This window comes from Equus quagga, chromosome 5, assembly GCF_021613505.1.
Source record: "Equus quagga isolate Etosha38 chromosome 5, UCLA_HA_Equagga_1.0, whole genome shotgun sequence".
In the NCBI taxonomy this organism is placed as follows: Eukaryota; Metazoa; Chordata; class Mammalia; order Perissodactyla; family Equidae; genus Equus; species Equus quagga.
In genome coordinates, this window is record NC_060271.1 from 48759809 (window position 1) to 48781029 (window position 21221).

Here is a 21221-nt window from a genome sequence, read left to right on the forward strand (position 1 = left end):
TGAGCCCAGCTGCAGACCCACCCCCAGGCCGGCCCGCTCCACCCAGACAGCACCCTGAAAGGCAGAGATGGATGCTCAGCCTCAGGCCCACAGAGCCCAAGAAACGTGTTTATTGTTCAAGTCGACTCATATTGCTGTGTGTGGTCTGTGGCACACGTGTGCCCAGCTCAGTGCAGGATCCAGAAAAGACACTACCCCACAGGAAGGAAGCCCAATTTGTGCCCTCCCTGGGAGCGTGCCTGGCTGGGGGAGGAAAAGGCGGTGTGCAAAGTACAGGCTGGGGGGTCTGTATCTGATTAGAAAGCCCCCCCCACTAACCCTGGCTGCTCTGCATCTGACCCGTGATCCCCCAGACCTGCAGAGGCAGAGTTGGCCCAAATGTCCACCCCCATTGCTCCCTGGAGCCCCCAGCGGATGGTAGGACACCCTGAAGGGCAACTTGCTCCCAGAGACACAGACACTTCGACTAAACGTATAAACTGGGAGCTGCAGCGCTGCTCATCCACCAATAAATAATGAATAAATAAACGAATAAATAAATAAACGGCACACAGAGAAACTAACGCTGAGGAATGAACACAAACGGGTGGCCTCAACAGACAAAGACGTGGACAGACGGTGCAGGACGCCCCAGGTGGGGCCACCCCTTGGGGCTTAAGGCATGTGGAAGGCCGCGGGGTCGGCCTCTGTGCAGTCCCTGCCGTAGGTCAGAGGCTGGTGGACGACACGGACAGCGTGGGCGAAGAAGGCGGCGGGAAGTTGAGCAGCTCAAGCACCGCCACACCCACGCTGCTGCGCCGCGTGAACATGCAGGCGGCAGCCACCCACTTGTTGGTCCTCGGGTTGTACTTCTCAATGGAGTTGAGGCTGGAGCTACCGTCGTTGCCCCCCACGGCGTACAACCAGCCGTCCATGGCCACCAGGTCATGCGTGCTCCTGGAGACGGGTGGTCAGTGGGGCATGAGCGACGGGGCGGGGCCACCAGGGCGTGGGAAGAGCCTCTGGGGGCGGGGCCACCAGGCGTGGGCGGAGCCTCTGGGGGCGAGGCCGGGGGGGGGGGGGGGGGGGCGAGGGAGGAGCCTCTGGGGACCAGAGTTGGGAAAGCCTAGAAGTAGAGGGCAGGGGAGGGAGGTGTGGGCACACCACACAGGGGTGAAGCTGTGGGACACATCTGTCAGTGTGTGTAGAGGGGAACGGCGACAGGGGACACAGCAGGCCAGTGGGGTGGGGACTGGCGCACCTTCGGATGTTCATGGGTGCCACACTCTCCCAGGCACCAGCCTTGGGGCTATATCTCTCCACCGAGTTGAGACAGCTGGTGCCATCATTGCCGCCAGCCACATAGAGGGCCCCCTCCAGCACTGCCACACCCGCGGAGCTGCGCCGGCTCAGCATGGAGGCCACAGGTGTCCACGTGTTCACCTGCAGTCAAGAGCATGGGCTAGGGGCAGACCCATCGCAACCTCCCTCCACCTCCACAGTGTAGACCCCTACTCTAGGGTGGGGTGTCTGTGGGACTTGGGTGGCCAGAGTGGTGCCCTCAAGCAGCTCTTGGGAGGCACTGTGATAGTGGTGTGTTTCGCACCTGGGGCTCGTACTTCTCCACGGAGGCCAGGTGTGATGAGCTGTCGTAACCACCTACGGCGTACAGGTTCCCATCTGCAGAGAGGCAACATGCCCATGGTGCACCTGCTGGGGTGGGGTGTCGGGGGGCAGGCAGGGGTGGGCACTACATGAAGCAGGCCCTGTCACCCACCGAGCATGGCTACACGCACGTATCGTCTCCGGGTGCTCATGGCGGCGATGGATGTCCATGTTCCCGTCAGGGGGTCATAGCGCTCGGCACTGTGGACACCAGGACCGCCGCTGACCTTGAGCTCTGGCAGAAAGGCTGTCCTGGCCCCAAGACCTGCCCTCCCCATGGAATGACTAAAATCCCACACTGGGCAGTCATGGAGACTGACTTGAGTCCCCCTGGAGCAGGAAGCAGGGCCTACTAGATGGGCACCATCCACCCCCTGGGCCCAGCCCTGGACTGGTGGGAAGGATCCCAGAGAGAAAAAGAGGGGGCAGTAGGGACTCTGGTGACGTGAGTCAGGTGGCATCCCCCTTTGCTCCCCTCAGGTGTGACCTCTGCTGCCCTGATGCAGCCATACCTGTTGCTGAGACAACCCCGAAAGGCCACCCGGCACTGACCCCAGCCACTACCTGTTGAGGCAGGAGGCCCCATCGTAGCCGCCAGCTGCATACAGGAGCCCGTGCAGGGCAGCCACACCCAGGCAGCTGCGCCTTGTGCCCATGCACACCTCTGGCTGCCAGGTGTTGGTCACAGGGTCGTACGACTCTACAGTGGCCAGGTCTGAAGTCCCATCGTAACTAGGGGAGGGATCCGCTGCCGGTCAGGGCTGGCCCAGAGAGAACACGCCAAGCCCCTGACCCAAGACCATCCTCCACGCTTACCCGCCCACAGCATACAGCCTGTTCCCAACTGCTGCCACGCCCACTCGGGCCCGGCGCGTGGACATGGAAGCCACCACGTGCCAGCGGTCAGTGCGTGTGTCATATGCTTCACAGTCCCCATGGATGGCAAATAGGCTCCCACCACCTAGAGAGGGGGAGGTGACAAGGCAGGAGGAGGGACCCAGGGAGGCAATGGGCTGGTGGGTGTTGGCATAGCTCGAGGTCAAGGGAAAGGGGACTCTAAGGGTGGGTGGGGACAGGGATTGGCAAGTGGGTCACACTGCACAGGGTCCTCCATGGGGGGCAGAGTAGAGATGTGGGGTGGGTACCAGACGTGACCAGCACAGGGTAGGTGAGCTCTTACTGGGCTTGCGGAGAAAAAATGCAGGGCAGGGACGTGGGGGAACTGGACGTGAGGGGACAGGACAGGTGGGCGTACCCACAGCAAAGAGCACGGGGCCAGCACCCTCGCAGCGCCGGGGCCGCGTGCGACTCGTGCCCAGGACGCCCCTCTGTTCGGGCAGCAGGTGGAACTTGAGGGCCTCGATGAGCAGGTCCTTGCAGTCAGGGTGGTGCCTCACCAGGCTCTCGGCATCCACGTGGCCCAGTAGGAAGTCCCGGCTCAGCAGGGGCAGGCGCACACACTTCATCAGCTGAGGGGGGGACGGGGGGTGGGCACGGTCAGGCAGCAGGTGGCACCCATGGGCACATGTTGCCCCGGCCTGAGATGACCCTAGGACACCCTGAACCCTCCTTGAGACATGTGCTCATATCACCCCTGTGGGGGGTCTCTGAACACAGAGAGGCCCAGGTGCACCCAGGCCCTCAGCCATGGTATCCCCTCCCGGACACCACAGGCCCCCCAGGGCCTGGCCTCACCCGAGGGACATGCTGCCTCCGAGCATCCACGTCATGCTTGACCCAGCTCAGGACGGCACGGTAGACATCCTCCTCCGAAGGCACGTTCAGGCTGTCACTGGAGACCAGTTCCAGCACCTGGGGGTGGGGACCCTCAGACCTGAGATTTGGGCAGGACCCTGAGGGCCCATGGAGCCCTGAAGGTGCCTGGGAGGGACAGTCCAACAAGGGGCCCAGTGTTTCTATGAGGGAGCCAAGCAGGGTCAGGAGCCTCAGATCTGGTTCTTGGGGGCCTAGTCCAGAGCAGCCCTGGGGACGTGGAACCAGGAATTCAGGGTTGAAAGCAGGGATGTGGTCAGGACAGAATGAGGTCAGGACAGGATGGGGTTAAGAGTCGAAAGTGAAGGCCTGGGTACAGTCAGAAAATAGGGAAAGGGTAGAAAGACCCAGGGGATGGATGGTGGGGCTGGAACATGGGTCAGAGGCTGGGAATAAGGACTGAAGAGCAAAGGGCCAGGTCTTAAGGGCCCAGGGGATGGGGGCCAGGGGCTGAGGGCTGGGTCAGGGTCCAGGCTGTGCCCCGGCTGGCACGTTACCTGCTTCAGCGGCAACAGCATGAACTCCTCGGTCTTGGCCACGTCCACGAAGTGCTGCAGCACGTACCTGTGTGCCGCCTTGAGTAGGTCGCTGCACGAGTGTGTGTCGGCGAAGCCCCGGATGCCCAGGCAGTTGGAGGGATCGAGCTGACTGAGCAGGAACTTGCAGCAGGCATCACGGACGCCATTCAGCTGCAAGAGGCTGGCAGCCGGGAGCAGAGTCTGTGGGTCGATGTGGGAAAGAAGGCCAGGAGAGCAGGGACAGAGAAATGTGATATAAGGAACTGAGGGAACAAAGAGAGGCACAGGGGGATGCTAGGGACATAGGGAGAGCTGAGGCACAGGGCCCAGTGGGGAATGGGACTGAGGGACAAGGCAGCTCACCTGCACGTTGCCTTCGCCCACCACGATCTCAGCCGTGTATGCAAACTGCACCAGCTGGTCCAAGGCCTGGGGGTCGATGTCATGCAGAGTCACGTGCGTCTGGCGGCTCTCACTCATCTCATCTGTGGGGACAGCGGTCAGGGTGGTGCCCACCTGGGAAATCCGTAGAGCCCCCAAGTGCCCAGACTGGATGGAATGGTACTTGCTTGTGAACATGGCGTGGAAATAGGGGCTGCAGGAGGCCAGCACCACCTTATGCGCCCGGATCTCCTTGGCAGCCACGTGCAGGACGATGTCACACAAAAGGCCGCGCTGCCGCATGCGGCTCATGGCCACGAAGGCATCGTGGTAGTGCCGCTTGGAGTTGTGGGACACAGTGTGGCCCTCGCGGCTCAGCAGCTGCACTGCACCCTCCATGGGGGCAGTGGGCCGGGCCTGCCGCGGACGTGCACGCTCTGCCTCCGGGCTGCAGACAAGCAGTACCAGGTCAGGGTGCACTGTGCAGGGAGCTGCCCACCCACCCTAGACCTTGGGCAGGGCCAGCACTGGTCACCCCTCCCCAGTGGCCCAGACCTGGCTTCAATCAAGGACCAGCTCTCCAGGACCGCCTCTGTCACCTGGGCTCCACCCCAGTCTGCTCCTTCTGTGTCCAGGGAGCCTCCCTGGAGTCAAGAAGACTCCTGCAAAAAGCACCTGCTCCCGGCACAAAGCGGGAAGATGCACCTGGTGCCCAGGGTTGGACCTGTACAGCTTCCTCTGCCACTAGCCCTCCCCAGCCGCACACTCCCCTCTGCCCAAGCACCCCCATAAGAGCCAGGCCCCCCTCTGCCTGCGACTCTCATTAAGAACCAGGCTTCCTCTGCCCTCCTCTGTCCATCGCTGGCCACCCTTCCCGCACCCCCGTGGGAGTCCCGTTTCCTCAGCACGGATTGGGCACACAAGAAGTACACGAAGTGAAACTGGTCAGTGCTGTCCCAAGGCTCTGAAAGGGACCCCTAGACCCACCAGCAGAACTGACCTCACTCGACCCTCTGGAGTGGCGCCCCCGCCCCGCCCCCGCCCCCGGCTCATTCTGCAGACAAGCCTCCCGAGCCCTGACCAGAGCAGCCGGGATTCAAGGGCGGCGGGAGGGGGCAGAGCCTCCGAGAGCAGCCGTCTCTGGACACCCTGCCCCGGGTCCGCTGTGTGCGGGGACCAGCGAAGGGGGCTGGACCCTCCACGGGCGGACGGAGCCTGCGGAGCGCCGAGGCTGCCTACTCCGGGCAGCCCGCCAGGGTCGGCGCGCGCGCCCTCCCTCCCTCCCTCCTTCCCGGACCTACTCGGCCCCCGGCCGGGTTCACGGTCCCCAGTCTCCCAGCCCACTCACGCCGGCGGCTGCGGCTGTGGCTGGGGCGGCGGCGGCGGAGGCGCCTCGGGCCCGGGCCCCGGGCTGCCGTGCTCCGGGCTCTGCGTCCTGCCGGCCGGGCGCTCGCTGCGCGGCTGCATGGGCTCGGCCACCGGACCCGCCGCCGCTCCGCGGAGGACGCACAGATGACCGGACGCACGGACGGCTGGAGGGCTGCTCGGCGGTGGCGGCCTGCTCAGCGTCCCCTGCTCCCGCCGCCTGCCCGCAGCCGCTGTTTCTCGGCGCCGCCCGCCCCGCCTCCTGCGCTCCCCCGCGGCTTCGGGGACGCAGCGTAGGCCACGGATCCTCCGCCGGCGCCCCGCCTTTCTCCTCCACCCGGAATCCCCCAGGTCCCGCCTTCCGACTATCTCCAAAAAGCCTCCAGGACCTGCCGGCCCCGCAAGCTCATTCAGGAAGTGCACCCTCGACACACCGAGAGCCCCGGGGCCTCGCACGTGTTGCCCCTGGGACCTGAGCCAGCCCTGCCTGGGGCCTGAGCCAGCTCCAGGGCCGCAAGCGGCTCTGCCTCTCTGTGGCCCTCGGGCGGGCCCCTTTGCTCTTCGGGCCTTTGCTGGGTTTGCGCCTTGAATCCTACAAGTATAACACCTACAATTACCAGGCCTTGAGCTGGACGCTGGCTGCCGGGGCAGCGGGAAGCACACAGCTTGGGGACCTGCCCAGAGTGTCGCCGGCGCCCTAGAGGCTGTGGGGTCTCCTATTGTGGGTTCAGGCCCGAGGACCCTCGCCCTTAGGCAGGTGGGGCAAGGGAAGTAGGGCATAGGCTGGCTTCCCCACCTCCCTCCTTCCTTCCCCAGGGCAACCTTCCAGCCTCCGGGCCTTTGCACATACTGGCAGTCCCCACCTAGCCCCGTGCTAGGCAGATGTGTTCGTAGGTGAATTTCCAAGAGAGGACTCGCTAGACTGAGTATCAAGGATAGCACTTTCAGGCAGCTTTGGCCAAAGTGGCTTCAATATCAGCCCCAGTTCTGCGCGCTGCCTGCCCCCTGCCCCCGCACAGGTGTGGTGGGACCGTCCCGTGACGTGGGGACGGCTCTCGTCGCGCTGACGCTCCTTTGATGGGGCGAGGCCACCTGGCCAGCAGGGCGTCGTTCGTCCTTGGGAACTGCCCACGTGGCGTCGCCATCTGTTTTCTTTGGCGTTTCTTCCCAGACGGCTGGCTTTTTGTTACTGGTCTGCAGAAGCTCCCTGGACAGCAGGCCTGTCTGCTGCATGATCCCCCCCAGACGCGCGTCGTTCGTCGTCCATGCGCTGATGTCCTCACAGGCACGTGTTTATGGAGCCCGGGGCAGCTGTGGGCCCGGCTGGGCGAGGGTGCCGCGGCCCGGCCTGTCTTCCCCGAGGTCCATACTGTTATTACTGCCTCTTACAGAGAAGGACACGGATTTGTGAGCGGCAAGTCCTGCCGATGCTCGAACTCTGTCGCCCGGCGCGCAGCAGCGGCGTGCGGGAGCCCGGACAGAAGCCGCCGCGCAGAGGGTGTGAACGCGCCCTCCCGCCTGCATGCCGCCGGGGCCGCGGTGGGAGAACCGCAGAGCCGCCCGGTGGGGCGCGGCGGGGCGGGGCCGGCCCAGAGGAAGTGCGACTGCCGCGCGGCCTTCTGGGACCGGAAGTGCGGCGCACGCTGCGGTCGGCGGGCGAGGCGGCGGGCATGGCGGCGGCGCGGGGCCGCAAGCGGTGAGTGGGGTCTTGGCGGCCGGCCGCTGGCGCGCCGGTGTCCGAGGGGCGCTCGCGCCTTCCCGGGGCCCGGGTGGCGGGGTTCGGCGCACGCGCCGGCTGGGCCGTGACCGCGTCGTGCCCGCAGGCGGCTGGCGGAGCTGACCGTGGACGAGTTCTTGGCCTCGGGCTTTGACTCTGAGTCCGAGTCTGAGTCCGAAGGAACCCCGGACGCGGAGCCACGGGCGGGGCGCGGAGCCGGGCGGAGCCGGGACGAGCCGGGCGGGAGCCCTGCGGCCAGGTGAGCGAGCGTCTCCCGCGCGGCGTGTAAGCCCCCCTCGGCGTCGCGCTCGCCCCACGAGCGTGCCGGCTGCCCTGGGGTTTCGGGACCTCCGACCCTCCCCAGACCCTTCGCGTATCCGGTCGTGGTTCGACGTTTACTGCGCGTCTGCTCTGTGCTGAGTCTTTTCGGCGGGGTGCTCACGTCGGTGAGTGATACGAAGGCCGTTTTCTGGGCTGGGAGAGCTGCCTCGGCCGCGGATGAATCGCAGGGTGTGGTGTCTTAAAAAGATAGGCGCTGGAGGCAGAAAGGAAAAACAGAAGGGGCTCGAGAACTAGTGGCACAGCTGATGGTCTCTGTTGTGTTCAGTGGAGTGGAGAAGGCGTTCTGGGGAGGTGATAAGTGAGCAAAGGCCTGAGGGAGTCAGTCACGCAGATGGGTGAGGAAGTGTTCTGATGTTTCAGGTGGTGGGAGCCAGCCTTATGCAGAGGTGAGTGTGGCTGTGGCAGGAGTGGTGGGGAGAGTAGCAGGAGGTGAACCCGGAGAGGTGATGACGGGGTCAGATCTTATAGGCTATAGGCCATTTGTGAGACATCCTAGTACAGCTGGGAGTTACGATGTTCTCTAGCAGTGAATTAAAGTCACGTGGCACATAAGATGAAGGTCATTTGCGTTGCCGTGTTGAGAGTAGGTTGGCTGCAGCGATAGAGATAGGAAGAGACCACTATGGTGACTGAGAGAATGGAGCTGTGGTGCTGATTTGAGAGGAGGCGTGAGGGGTTTTGAAAGTGCTGCTGATGCCCATGACACATTGCATGCTGGGTTTGAGAGAGAGGTTCATTTTTCATCTGAGTGTTTGGAGGGGTGGAGTTACCAACAATAGAGCAGAGAGGAGGCAGACCTAGTTTGGGGTTCCCCACATTCAGTGTTGTGTGTGTTGGGTTTGGAATGCACACATTGAAAGGTGTTTAGAGAGGCTGTTGGATGTGTGAGTGGGGGAGAGAAAGATCTGCTGAAAACCTATCCCCTGGAAATCCCCTTGCCTTGCTTGTTGGTAGCAGTTGTGGAGGGAGCAGACTGAGCCCCATAGCTTCTCTGAGGAGGCCAGCTAGCTGGCGGCGTGAGGGACAGGAAACCTCACACCCCCTCACTTCCCGCTGGTTGTGCCTGTCCATCGGACTTGATGACCTTCACCTTCTCAGCCGGCGTCAAGGCTGTGCATCTGAGCACAAGGACCAGCTCTCTCGGCTGAAGGACAGAGACCCCGAGTTCTACAAGTTCCTGCAGGAGAACGACCAGAGCCTGCTGAACTTTAGCGATTCAGACAGCTCTGAGGACGAAGAGGAGCAGCTCCACTCCCTGCCAGATGTGCTGGAAGTGAGGCCTGAGCAGAGCTGGGCTGGGGCGGGGGGCACACTTGTGGTCTCTCCATCCTGCTCCACCGTGGTCCTTTGTGTGTCTGGTGCAGGAAGCAAGTGAAGAGGGAGACGAGGAGGGTGAGGATGGGTTCCGCAGAGGATCACAGGGGAAGAAGAGGGATTTTGCTCCTGTGACTCTTGCCATGGTTGAGAGATGGAAGCAGGCAGCAAAGGTGAGAAGTGGCATGGAGTGCGCAGTTGGACACACCCCTCCTTTAGGAGTCTACCCTTGCCTCATTTCAGTTACCTGGGGCTGTGCAGGTGGGAGGAGGCAGGTGGCAGGGTATCCTCTCTGAGCACTGGCACTGGAGTTTCCTTTAGAGCGAATGAATCTCACTTGGTTTTTCCTGCATGCTAGGAGGATCCAGGGCTTTAAGACTCCTTCAGTAACAGATTCTAGGGTCTCTGTTTGCTCCTTTTTTCTCAGTTTGTCTCTTGGGTTCCCTGCTCCCCCAAGTCTCTTGTGGGGAGGATGTGGCCTCTGTGCCTTTGCTGGTTAGTGGAGTCAGGGCCCTTCTTCTCAGATCTTGCAGTGGCTTCTTCAGGGAGAGGACAGAAAGAGAGAACTGCAGATACCACCTGGAGCTGGCTATTGTCCAGATCCAGAACCCTCAGCTCCTCCCCCATGGTTCCTGAGCTAGGCTCCCTGTCATTCCAGGAGGATTCCAGACTCTGTGTTTTTGTTCCCAACACGTGGTGCAGTAACGCTGCCCCCACCTGTGCTCTGTGTCTGAGAATGTGGGCAAGGGGTGCCTTTTTCTCATAGAGCAGGTTCCTGGAGTCCTGGCTGCTCTCGCTCTGTCCAGCACAAGCAACTGCACCCCTAACATTCTGGGTCCTCTTGCCCCTTTAGCAGCACCTTACTCCAAAGTTGTTCCATGAAGTTGTGCAGGCGTTCCGAGCAGCTGTGGCCACCACCCAAGGAGACCAGGAACGTGCTGAGGCCAGCAAATTCCAGGTTACTGACAGTGCTGGTGAGCTTGGGTGAGGGACCCTGGGATGCAGGCTCTCTGTTGCATTTTCTGTTGTGTGAATGCCATCCGTGGTCCCCTCACTGCAGTGTTCAACGCTCTCGTCACCTTCTGCATCAGAGATCTGTTGAGCTGCCTCCAGAAGCTGCTCTTGGAAAGAGCCCCAAAGGACAACAGCAGGTGAGAGGGAAGGTGAGGTGGCGGCATGGTCAGGGCCCTGTGCTGGGGAAGGCAGAGGCCTGGTGACCTGGCGGCCCCTCTAGACCCAGCCGCACAGAGGGATGTTGAGAGCAGAGCCAGGCTCTTTGTGGGGTCCTGGGAGAGGCTGGGCTCAGGGCTAGTTTGTTTCTGCAAAGGGAAATTCTCTGCCTAGAATGTCTCAGGCCGGAGAGTGTGTGCTTGGCTTTGCTTCCCGGTTGTTCCAGGTCAGCATTCTCTCCATTTTCTTCCTCTTTGGATGACTAGGTCTTGTCCACTCTCTTTGCTCTTTGCTCTGTGGCTGGAATGTGTGTCTCTGGGTACAAGCCTTGTTGGTCTGGGTTTGAGAACTATACCTTCCACATCAGAGGTGGATTGAGCAGAGAAGGCCGTGGAAGGTCTTTAGAAGGGAGAGTAGAGCAGCAGAACTTTGGTAGAAGAGGGGCTGTATTGGGGCTGGGGGGCTGTGCAGCCACGTGGCCTGGAGGCAGTAAGGGCCTGGAGGGTCGCACCCAACCCACACCTTCCAAAGGAATAAAGGAGGCTTCAGGGAGGGGTCCTCCTGTGGGAGGTGGGAGTTCCTGGGCCTGGTGGTGGCGTCAGGGCTGCACTAATGGATCAGGGGGTGCAGCCCTGTCTGAAGCGGGCAGGGAAGCTGACAGATGGGTGAGAGTGCAGGGGACTGGCAGTGAGTCAGCGGGCAGCAGACGTGCGCAGGGTGAATGGAGCCGGTGCTGGCCAGGTGTGTGCTCTCGTGTGAAGGGGCTGCTGCACTGGGGACAGCAGTCGTCAGGAAGGGCGGCGGGCCTTGGGAGAGAGTGAACAGCTGCTGCTGGGGCGGGGTGAGCTGGCTGCAGGTGCCTAGCAGCTGGTGTCAGTAGATGGGCAGACTTTCCAGGGCCCCTGCCTTTGTCCTTTCGTGCACGTCAGCAGAGTTTGATGAGCACTGCTGTGTGCTGGGTTCTCTGAACCCTGGGGGCGACGCCTTCGAGAAACTTCCAGGCACATCAGCTGCTATCATCAGCTCTTGCAGTTTTTCAAGAGGTCAGAGTCTGGATTAAGTGGTGAAACTAAGTTGTAAGTTGGATGACTTGGTTTTTTTAAGAAAACCTCCTTGTGACGGTGGTTAGCAGTGCTGGTGTTAGACCTCGGGCTCTGTAGTGCCGACTGAGGAGTGTGGGTGCCTGATAGTATGGGTGCCTGACGTGGGACCAGGAGGAGGTTTATGTCTGAGGGAGGGAGCTGGAGGCGGGGAGTTCTCTGGGGGCTTCCCGGGAAGTGACCTGCCCTGGGCTCAGACAGGGAGGACAGTTGCTCTCGGTCCTCTGGCCAGGATGGATGGCCCGTGGGAGGGCCTGGTGCTGCTCCTTCTCAGGCGTTGATTTAGGCCACCCTTGAGAGGGTCTTGGGGCAACCCTCATGTCAATCCAACAGTAAGGCGCCCCTGAGTTTTTCGTGGGGAGAGATGGGGGGGTCTCCCCAGAGGGCCCATGTGCCCATGTGTCCTGGGCACTGCACGGATGGGACATGGCTCAGGACACACTCCTGCCTCCTTGCGGCCTCGTGTCCAAGCTGCAGGGGCTCACTGGATGGGGTGGGTGCGGTCTCTGCAGGGTGCTGCAGCCGTCCAGTAGCCCACTGTGGGGGAAGCTCCGCCTGGACGTCAAGGCTTACCTCAGCTCGGTCATACAGGTGCGGTTCTGAGGGGGAGGGCCATGTCCAGTAGTCCAGCCTTTCCTTGTATCCTGGATGTGAGTGGGTTTTGACCTCACTGAGCTCTCCTTCCTTAGCTGGTGGCCTGCGTGGCAGAGGCAACAGTGGCGGCAGCCGTCCTTCAGCATGTCAGCAGTGCTGTGCCCTACTACCTGACCTTCCCCAAGCAGTGCCGTGTGTTGCTCAAGGTGGGCAGCCCTCCCTGTGTTGGCATGATTGGGGTGCACATGGCCACCCCAAACATGTTCCCCTCCTAGCCAGAGTGGAGAGGGAAGGGGAGGCATCTGTGCCCGCCTTGCCCTCAGGACGGCACAGCTGGTCATGTGAGGACAAACTCCCTCGGGCAGACATTTTCTGACGTTTTTGACAAGAGCCAGGATGAGATGCACGCTTGTCATCGTCACGTGACGTGCGCTGATGCACGCACCCATAATGACAGAGCACCGCCCTGCTGGGTGAGGTGTTCTGTCTGGCACTCTGGCTTCTCCCTGAGCGAGTTCTAAGTCTTGCCGCTCCCCCCCACCCCCCGAGGTGCTTTGGGAAGGGCTGCGCTCAGCAGTGACCACAGGAGCCTTGGGGTGGCTTGGGGAGACAGGGACGGGCAGTGACGGCTGCCTTCTGCAGAGGATGGTGGTCTTGTGGAGCACGGGCGAGGAGACGCTGCGAGTACTGGCCTTCCTTGTCCTCATCAGAGTCTGCCGGCACAAGAAGGACACCTTCCTGAGCCCCGTCCTCAAGGTAGGTGGGCTGGGGTCCCCTGCCTGTGGTGCCCCCAGGTCTGTGTCTGTCAGAGTCTGGGTTGAAAGTCTCAGCCCGAGGGCCAGCAGGCTGCTTTGTGGTCGGTGCCCCTTGCTGGCTCTGTGGCCCTGAGCAGTCCCAGGCCCTCGTCATGGTTCCTCCCTGAGAAGTGGGGGACAGTGATAGGGATGGGAGCCCTTGACCCCCCTGGGGCTCCATGGGGACTGCTCCACACAGCTCTCCCCTCCATGGGCGAGGACACTGGTTGTGGAGAGAGACAGGGACCCCGCTGCCTGGCCCCAAGCCTGGGGTGGCCTGCCCTGCACAGGGACCCTCTGGAACCCCCTGCATAGGCCTGGCATGCAGCAGGGGCTTCCCACCCCTCCCTCCCAGTGTCTCCAGGGTCTCCTTGACTGTTCCCGAAGTTATTTCTGTGGCAGCTCACCCTTCCCCTGGTACCCAGCCTTCCCTAAGAGATCCCTCTCCTCTGCACTGCAGACTGTGCCCAAGGTTGGGGGGCACACATGTTGGGGCTGAGCAGCAGTGGGGGCCAAGGTGCTGGTACCACGCAGGGGGAGGGGGCTGCAGTAGACATGGCCGGGCTGAGGTACTTGCTGAGGCTGCGGCTCCGAGGGGAAGGCCCAGGTGTCTGGCGGTGGTGGTCTATAGGGCCCTGGGAGCTCAGGAGTGGTTCTGACTAGGGTCTTCCTGCAGCAAATGTACATCACGTACGTGAGGAACTGCAAGTTCACCTCCCCCAGCGCCCTGCCCCTTATCAACTTCATGCAGCGGACTCTGACCGAGTTGTTTGCCCTGGACACCAGCGTTGCCTACCAGCATGCCTTCCTCTACATCCGCCAGCTTGCCATCCACCTGCGCAACGCAATGACCACGTGCAAGAAGGTGTGCAGTTGGGCTTGGGGGCAGTGAGCAGCCCAGGAGCCCCACCCGACCAAGGACCTGGGGCCTCCTGGAAGCCCCGTCTCTTGGGAAAGACAACTCAGCACTTTGGTGGGATCAGGGTCATTGCTGGTGGGGGCTGTGGGTGTAGGTGGAGGATGGGGGCAAATCAGAGGACCTTGAGGGGCTGGGGGGGGCGTGGGGGGCACAGTGCTGCTGCTGGCTGGGACCCTGTGCACACGGTGAGTGAGGCGGGCTGAGTCCTCCTGGGACCCCTGGCCTGATCTGTATGTGGACTCCACTTTGTGCCCAGGAGACATACCAGTCAGTGTACAACTGGCAATTTGTGCACTGCCTCTACCTGTGGTGTCGTGCCCTCAGCACCATCTGTCCCAGCGAAGCCCTCCAGCCATTGATCTACCCTCTCTCCCAGGTTGTCATCGGCTGCATCAAGTGAGCAGGGATGGGCGGGGCCACCTGAGGGCTAAAGGAGGTTGGGGCCAGGATCCCACGGGGCTGTCCTGGGGTCAGGGTTAGGGGAGGCCAAAGTTACACAGGAAGCCTCCTGGAGGACCAGGAGGGTCTGGGCAGTGCCTCTGGTGTCTGGGGCCTCCAGGGTTTGGGGTCTGTGACTTGGCAGCATCTGAGGTGAGCAGGGACCTGGAGTGGGGCTGTCTGTGGCCCATGCCCAGCAGGGGGAACGCCCTGCGCTCGTGGGCAGCAGGCTTCTCGGTTGCCTGTGGTGTAAACTCTTCCCCAGCGCCTTGGTCCCAGGACGTGGCACATATACATTCTGGGGATGCTGGGTAGGGGGCCGTGTGCAGTGTGAAGGAATTGGGGTTCTTGGACAGAGTGGGTCTGGTGTGGTGTGCCACATTTTGGGTGTGAATGGTCAGCGTTGTCTCCAGGGGCAGAGAATGCAGGAGCCGCATGTGGTCAGGTTGCTGCCTCTGTTAGCCAGGAGGGGGCACTCCTGTCCTCCTGACGGGGGAACCCTGAAAGCTGGGAGCAAGGAGGAAAGAAGGGCTTGACCTAACAACCTTGCCACATTAAATTGAAATTAAGTTACAAGTTGGGAGGGGTGTTCCCTACCCCCAGTAACTGACGAGGAGGCAGGTCCTTCAGCCTGGGACTCCAGTTGGGGCCTTCGTCCTGCCCTGTTCTCTCAGAGGACTCTGATGGGGTGGGTGTGACCCCTGACACAAGTGACAGGGAGGTGCCCTGCTGAGCTTGGAGCCCTGTGGGTAAGGAGGGGTCTCTGAGGCTGGGGCTCTGCTGACTCCTGCCTTCCCGTGCCCCCAGGCTGGTCCCCACTGCCCGCTTCTATCCACTCCGCATGCACTGTGTGCGCGCCCTGACTCTGCTCTCGGAGAGCACTGGCACCTTTATCCCGGTGCTGCCCTTCATCCTAGAGGTGAGCGGGGTGCATGCCGGGGTGGGTGTCCTGGAAGCACTTCCTGCTGCTCGTGGACCATCGCCCCTTGACACAGGTTGACTCCTGAGTGCTGGCTCCTCATCTTTAGAGCACAGGTTTGGGGAGGGTGTTGCTCCGCTCAGCGCCTTGCTGCCTGCCCAAGCTGGTGGTGCATGTCAGTAGGTGAGAGAGGTGACAAGGATGAGGACAGCTGCCCTGCGGGGCCAGCCTGACAGTGGTAGGGCACAGACTTGAGTTGGTCTGGGTGTTTGCCCAAGATCAGAGTGAGCAGGAGAGCTGGGTCAGAAGCCTAGGTGTGATTCCAAAGCTGTTCTCTGCACCCCTGTTGTGTGTGTGTGTGTGTGTGTGTGTACGTGTGTGCATCTGTGTGTCTGCACGTGCACGTAGCTCAGGTAGGGAAAGGCTGCCATCTAAAGCCCAGAAATCCACTGGGATTTCACGTCCCCCATTAGAGGGGCTTTAGCCCCCCGACCCTGAACTGCCTAGGGCAGTGTCCCAGCTGACCAGGGCTGAGGTCTGCCCCTTTACCAAGCAGAGGAGGGAGGGGAGACCCAGGGTGTTCCAGCTCTGATTACCTGAGGCAGGGACACTGCAGTTTCATGCTCTTACAAACGTCCTTTGGAGACACATCCACTCCCCGGTCGTGTCCTCCGACCCAGGTTTGTGGCCCTTGGCTTGGTGCCCCAATCCCACCCTGCCAGCAGTTCCTGGCATCTGTCTGTCCTCTCTGCCTATGGTCTCTCAAGGTATCTTGCCCTTTCTTCCTTCATTTTTGTGTGGCCCTCATCCTGAGCCATGCCTTGGCTTGCTGCAGCTGCACCCCACATATCCCTCTCACCCAGGGGTGCAGGTACCCCACATATCCCTCTCACCCAGGGGTGCAGGTCTCTCCTCTCTGGAGAAAACAAACCACAGAGGTGGAAGCAAAGCTCTCTGCCTCCGGGAGTTCCTGCCCTTCCCTCTCTGGGTAAGAAAGGGGTTCAGAGCTGCCCTGTGTGGGGTCAGGCCCCCTCGCCACTCCTGGGCTGAGCCAGGCTGGAGAGAGGGCAGTGTCCTCTTGGGAAGCGCTTCTTTGTTGCCTCCATCATGGCTGTTTGTCATCTGGAGCTGGCTGAGCTCAGCTGTGAAGCATCCTCCCCACTCTGCTGGGCCTTCCCTGTTAGGCCTCCCCAGTGTCGGCCACCCATCCACCTCAGGGATGCACCCTGGATCACCCCTGTGTGTAAGTGGTGGGGAGGGGTCCCCTGGCTGAGAGGCCAGACACGGCTCTGGCTCTGCTCCCCCTGGCAGCCTGCAGCCTTCGGACCTAGGGGACAACTCCGAGTGGCCAAGGCTGATGTGCGCAGCCTGTGGTCTCTCCAGAGAATGCAGGAGGGGGAGCTGCCCAGGCCGTCACCTGAGACCCTGTGTCCCTTGGTCTGTTAGCCCCAGAGGTGCAGTCTTGGGGTTGGACCAGGCCGTGGGGACACGACCCTGGGTGAGGATGTTGCAGTGATGGTGGCCCTGTATAGGAAGGACCCCTTGTTTCCAGACACTGGTCCTTAGGGCTTCCTGACCCAGTTTTAGGAGAAGAGGGGATCAGTAGCAGTGCGTGTGTGTGCTCTCTTGGTTCTGCCCTTATTGACCAGGGCCCAACTTTGGGACCAAGGGACTTTCTTGGGTGCCAGAGCTCTGGAAGGCAAGCAGACTTACTTGAGGGGTGGGATCTCCAGGGCTGCGGCATTGGCACTGCATTTGGCTGCTTGCCCCTGGTCTCAAGATGGGTCTCCAAGGATCCATGGATGGGGTGTGGGGTGCAGTGGGGTGAGGGGTACAGTGGGGCAGGGGGTACAGTAGGATGTGGGGTGCAGTGGGGCGTGGCCTACAGCCGGGCGCAGTGGTGGCGGCTGGGCTGACAGTCATGGCCTTGGGGGCAGGTTTTCCAGCAGGTTGACTTCAACAGGAGGCCAGGGCGCATGAGCTCCAAGCCCATCAACTTCGCCGTGATCCTGAAACTGTCCAAGCTTAACCTGCAGGAGAAGGCATACCGGGTGAGGCTGGCTTCCAAGCTTACTGGGAAGGGACTGAAGGGAATGGCCTGAGTGGGATCATGGGCAGGGTCAGAGGGCACTGAGATCAGCCTGCTGGGTGACTTGAGGCAGATGAGCATGGACAGGACGGGGGCTCACCACCCTCTGGAGTTTAAGCATGGACTGGGTCTCCCAGGGCCTCCTTGGTCCCAGCCCTGGTGAGCCTGAGTGTGGCTTCTGGGGAGGTTGTGGCTCACATCCTCTTGGCCCCACCCGTGAGAGCGAGTGTACGTGTCAGAGAGGTGTCTGAGCTCCCCTCCCCTGCTAGTGCCCTGATGCTGCCCCACTTGCTGCCTCAGGATGGCCTGGTGGAACAGCTATACGACCTCACGCTGGAGTACCTGCACAGCCAGGCCCACAGCATCGCGTTTCCCGAGCTGGCGCTGCCCGCCATCCTGCAGGTATGTGCCACTGCCCGGCTCCCCATCCCTGCCCAGATCCCTTGGTGGTGTCTTCCAATGGGTTCAGCTCCCCATTTACACAGGCCAGAGGGAGGCAGCTTTGTCACAGCCACACAGGGCCCACAGCAGAGCCTGGCCAGCATAGGGGTTCTGTGTTGCCACCATCAGGGAGCTAGATCCCTGGGGCCAAGGTATAGGGGGTACGAGCATAGTAGGGTGGAGCCTGAGATGTGGGGCTGTCCTGGGCAACTCAACAAGGACTCCAGGACCTGCCAGGCCCTCCCGAGGCCTGCTACAGCCTGGGGACCAGACCAGCCATGAGGTCTTTCCTGGGGGGAGTCGGGACTGAGCAGGCTCGTCCCGGGCCTCCATCCCTGGATTGGGCTGGTCTCCTGCCTGCATGCTTCCCCAGGTGGTCCTGGGTGTGGGTGGGAGGTAGGGCAGGCTCCCAGTGGCAGGAAACCCTGGCACCCCCACTCCCAGACCTCACCTCACCTTTCTTTCAGGTGGTATGGGGGTCTTTTCTCTCAGGAGTCTGTTCTGGGCCCCTGAGGGGGGTCGATTTGCTTTCAGCCTGGATGTTTCCCATCTCAGGCAGGCCTGTGTCTCTCATGGGTGGAGCGCAGGGGTGGGCACCACCTGGCTCTGTCGGGCCCTAGTGGGCCGATCAGCCCCACCAGTTAGGCCTGCCTGGTGAAGGGGTGGGTGGGGTGCTGCTCACACCTGTATTGCACCTGGCTCAGAGGCCTATCCAGCAGGTGCATGTGTGTGCACGTGCAAGGCTCTGTTTCTGGGCTTAAAGTCCTAGGGATCATGGTCTGAGACAGGTGTCAGCAAATTTTTTTGGTAAAGAGCCAAATGGTGAATATCTTAAGCTTTGCAGTCACATAGTTTCTCTCACAGCTCCTTTAGTTTCCTGTCGAAATACGAAAAGACCCCTAGAAATAGGTAAACGAATGAGCACTGCTATGTCAATACAGCTTTATTTACAGAGACAGGCAACCAGAGGAGTTTGGCCCGGGGAGTAGATCCGTGCTGCTCTACTGCCGCTGCCCCTGTTCCTCCGCCTGGCCCATGGGGCAAGCCCTCCCTAGGCATGCACCCTGTGTCAGCTCTCCAAGGGCTGGTCATAGAGGCCCTACAGCGCTCCCCCGCCCCTGTCCCCCAGCCCCAGCCTGTGGACTTGGCTCTGAGCCCGTGGACCCATGACCCTGACCTCCCTGTGGTCACCTGGGTTTCCCAGGCCTGTGCTGATCCTGGGGTGCAGAGCAGCCCTGTGCCTGGAGCTAGGTGGAGCCCCCTTCCTTCTGCAGCTGAAGTCCTTTCTCCGGGAGTGCAAAGTGGCCAACTACTGCCGGCAGGTGCGCCAGCTGCTTGAGAAGGTGCAGGAGAACGTAGAGTTCATCCACAGCCAGCGCCAGAGGGTCTCCTTTGGTGTGTCTGAACAGCACGCAGCGGTCAGTTGGGAGCTGGTGTCTGGGCCCTGGGAGGCAGCACTGCCTGAAGGCATCCATCAGTGTGCGTGTGGGGTTTGGGGGTTTGCGCAGGGTGGGGTGTGACCTGAGTTTGCACACAGGATGCCTGGGAGAAGCAGACCCGTGAGGAGGGAACACCACTCACCAAGTACTACAGCCAGTGGCGGAAGCTGAGGGACCGAGAGATCCAGCTGGAGATCAGCGGAAAAGAGCGGGTATGGCTGCGGGAGGTTGGGGCATGGGCATGACTGGCTGGCTTGCTCTGAGACTCAGACCTCGCCCCCTGCTCTGCCTTCAAGATTTGGGCAGGGAAGAGGGCTGTTGGGGAGGGTCCAGTCCCAGAGACGATGGCAGCAGGGGTGGCTGGGGCTGTCCCCAGCTGCAGCCTGTCCTGGTGCTACCTCTGCTCTGAGGAGCAGATGTTGTGCAGAACTGGGTGGAATCAGGGGCTTCTCCCATGACCCCCAGGAGGAGAGGCCCGAGGGCTGTGCTGGGGCGCAGAGGCTGCTTCCCCTCCTCAGGCCTGAGGGCTGGGGGCTTCCGGGGAGCGAGTGGCTAGACTGACCTTGTTGCCCAGGCCAGCCTGTGGACACCAGGAGGGCAGGTGGGAAGGGGCAGGAAGCCTAGGTCTGGCCAGTGCTTTCGGGATAGCATGACCCGAGGAGACAGTTTCGTGCTGAGTAGCATGCTTGTGACTTTCTGCATCCCTGTCATGGTATCTTTATGGGTCAGTTGTCTGTCCTAGGAGTGATGGCCAAAGATTCAGGAATAGAAAGGTGGCGGTCTGCAGCTGGGCCTCCAGCCAGTGGCTGTGGCGGCACTTAGTGGCCAGTGTGTGGCTGGCAGGGCGGCCATCCAGGAATCCCACCCAGTGGTACTGACCAAGAGTCAGCTAGAGAAAGGGGCCAAGCTGGGCCCTTGCATGGGGCGTGCTAAGAGGCGAGGCCTAAAGTAGGGGAATGGGGTGTTGGTCTGGGTGGAGCCTGTCTTGGGGAAGATGAATGAGGGAAGAGACGCGACTGCAGTCAGGCCCAGTCAGGCCCGGCTGTAGGGTGGGCCTTGAGGTGGAAGGTGGGCCCTCAGGGCTGCCTGCCCACCCTCACCTGCTCTGGGTCTGGGTCCTTCCAGTTGGAAGACTTGAACTTCCCAGAGATAAAGCGGCGGAAGGTGGGGGACAGGAAGGATGAGGACAGGGAAGAATTCAAGGATCTCTTTGACCTGGACAGTGATGAGGATGATGATACTACGGACTTCTCAGAGAGAGGTGGGGGCCTGCACGTCAGCTGTCCTGTCTGCTGGGCTCCTGTCATGAGCTCCGTCTAACCCTTCCCCTGCCACCTTGCTTGCTTTGGGGGTTGGATTTCCTTTGGGTCCTGGAATGGGAGCCTTGTCTTCCCCACTTCTTTTGGGGCAGTTTTGAACTCTCTCTCCTTGTACAAAGGAGGCTTGAGGGGCGGGTGGGTGCAGGGCTGTGAGCCTGGCTCACTGTCCTGCCTTAGCTGCCCCCACTGTGCATTTGCTGGTGGGCCTGCTCCCATGGGCTCTTCTTGGTCCCCAGGGACGCCTGGGTCCCGAAGACCTCGGCAGAGGGTAGAGGAGGAGGAGGAGGAGGAGGAGGAGGATGGCAGCAGGAGTGGTCCAGAGGAAGCCAGTGACTCAGAGGGTGAGTGGTTCCTGGAGGTGCGGGGGCTCTGAGCCCATGTTTCCGAGAGCCTAAGGCTGTCTTGGGCTCGGGTGGGTGGGCAGGACCATCAGGAGGATGGCTCTGAGCCAGGTCCACTCCCCTCCCTGGGGATGCCAGGCCAGCTGCTCCACTCCCCCTGGCTCTGGCAGGCAGCAATAGTGGCACCAATAAATTAATTAGTGCTGTGATTAATTAGTGATGAGTAACCTCCAAGGCTGGCTTCTTCCTGATAAAGCAGGATTTATGTAGCCTCCGTCTTTCCCTGCAGATGGAGGCCCAGACGCAGAGGCGGGGCTGGACCCCAGGGAGCTGTGGCAACTGGCCCAGGGGCCGGAGGACGAGCTGCACGATCTCCTGCTCTCCGAGGAGGACTGAGGGCCACCTGGGGCTGCTGTGCAGTGTCCCCGCCTTGCGGGCAGTCAGCATGCAGCTTCCTGGCTGGGCTGGCTGGCACTGAGCCCAGAAGCCCTGAGGTCACCGAGTATGCAGGGGGGAAGGGCAGCTGTTGGTGGACGGGGCTTTATTCTTACAACATGAAAGACCGTAACATACCGAGCCCTGTGTGGATCTCTGGAGTGGCCTC

General features: G+C 61.6%; 2 protein-coding genes across 3 annotated transcripts; one reads left to right on the forward strand and one right to left on the reverse strand.

Annotated features, from left to right (window-relative positions):
- Positions 1 to 68: 68 nt before the first annotated feature.
- KLHL17 (kelch like family member 17) lies at positions 69 to 6152 on the reverse strand. Of its 2 annotated transcripts, none has more exons than XM_046662533.1 (12): positions 5665 to 6152; positions 4505 to 4764; positions 4299 to 4420; positions 3915 to 4136; positions 3340 to 3456; positions 2900 to 3113; positions 2461 to 2605; positions 2209 to 2376; positions 1757 to 1845; positions 1586 to 1659; positions 1241 to 1422; positions 69 to 936 (listed from the first exon to the last, which is right to left on the reverse strand). In XM_046662533.1, exons 1-12 carry the CDS (start codon positions 5781 to 5783, stop codon positions 708 to 710), a joined length of 1941 nt encoding a protein of 646 aa, XP_046518489.1. In that variant the 5' UTR covers positions 5784 to 6152; the 3' UTR covers positions 69 to 707. The 2 variants fall into 2 exon arrangements, with proteins under 2 accessions (XP_046518489.1, XP_046518490.1); XM_046662534.1 differs by lacking the exon at positions 5665 to 6152 and adding an exon at positions 4872 to 5597.
- A 941-nt stretch (positions 6153 to 7093) lies between these two features.
- Positions 7094 to 21193, forward strand: NOC2L (NOC2 like nucleolar associated transcriptional repressor). The gene is made up of 19 exons (XM_046662532.1): positions 7094 to 7377; positions 7505 to 7657; positions 8839 to 9013; positions 9105 to 9227; positions 9908 to 10028; positions 10115 to 10205; positions 11837 to 11915; positions 12014 to 12124; positions 12561 to 12674; positions 13389 to 13577; positions 13888 to 14027; positions 14877 to 14988; positions 16926 to 17039; positions 17378 to 17479; positions 18793 to 18936; positions 19056 to 19169; positions 20083 to 20218; positions 20513 to 20617; positions 20907 to 21193. The coding sequence occupies exons 1-19, from the start codon at positions 7109 to 7111 to the stop codon at positions 21011 to 21013; spliced, it is 2499 nt and encodes an 832-aa protein (XP_046518488.1). The 5' UTR covers positions 7094 to 7108; the 3' UTR covers positions 21014 to 21193.
- Positions 21194 to 21221: the final 28 nt, after the last annotated feature.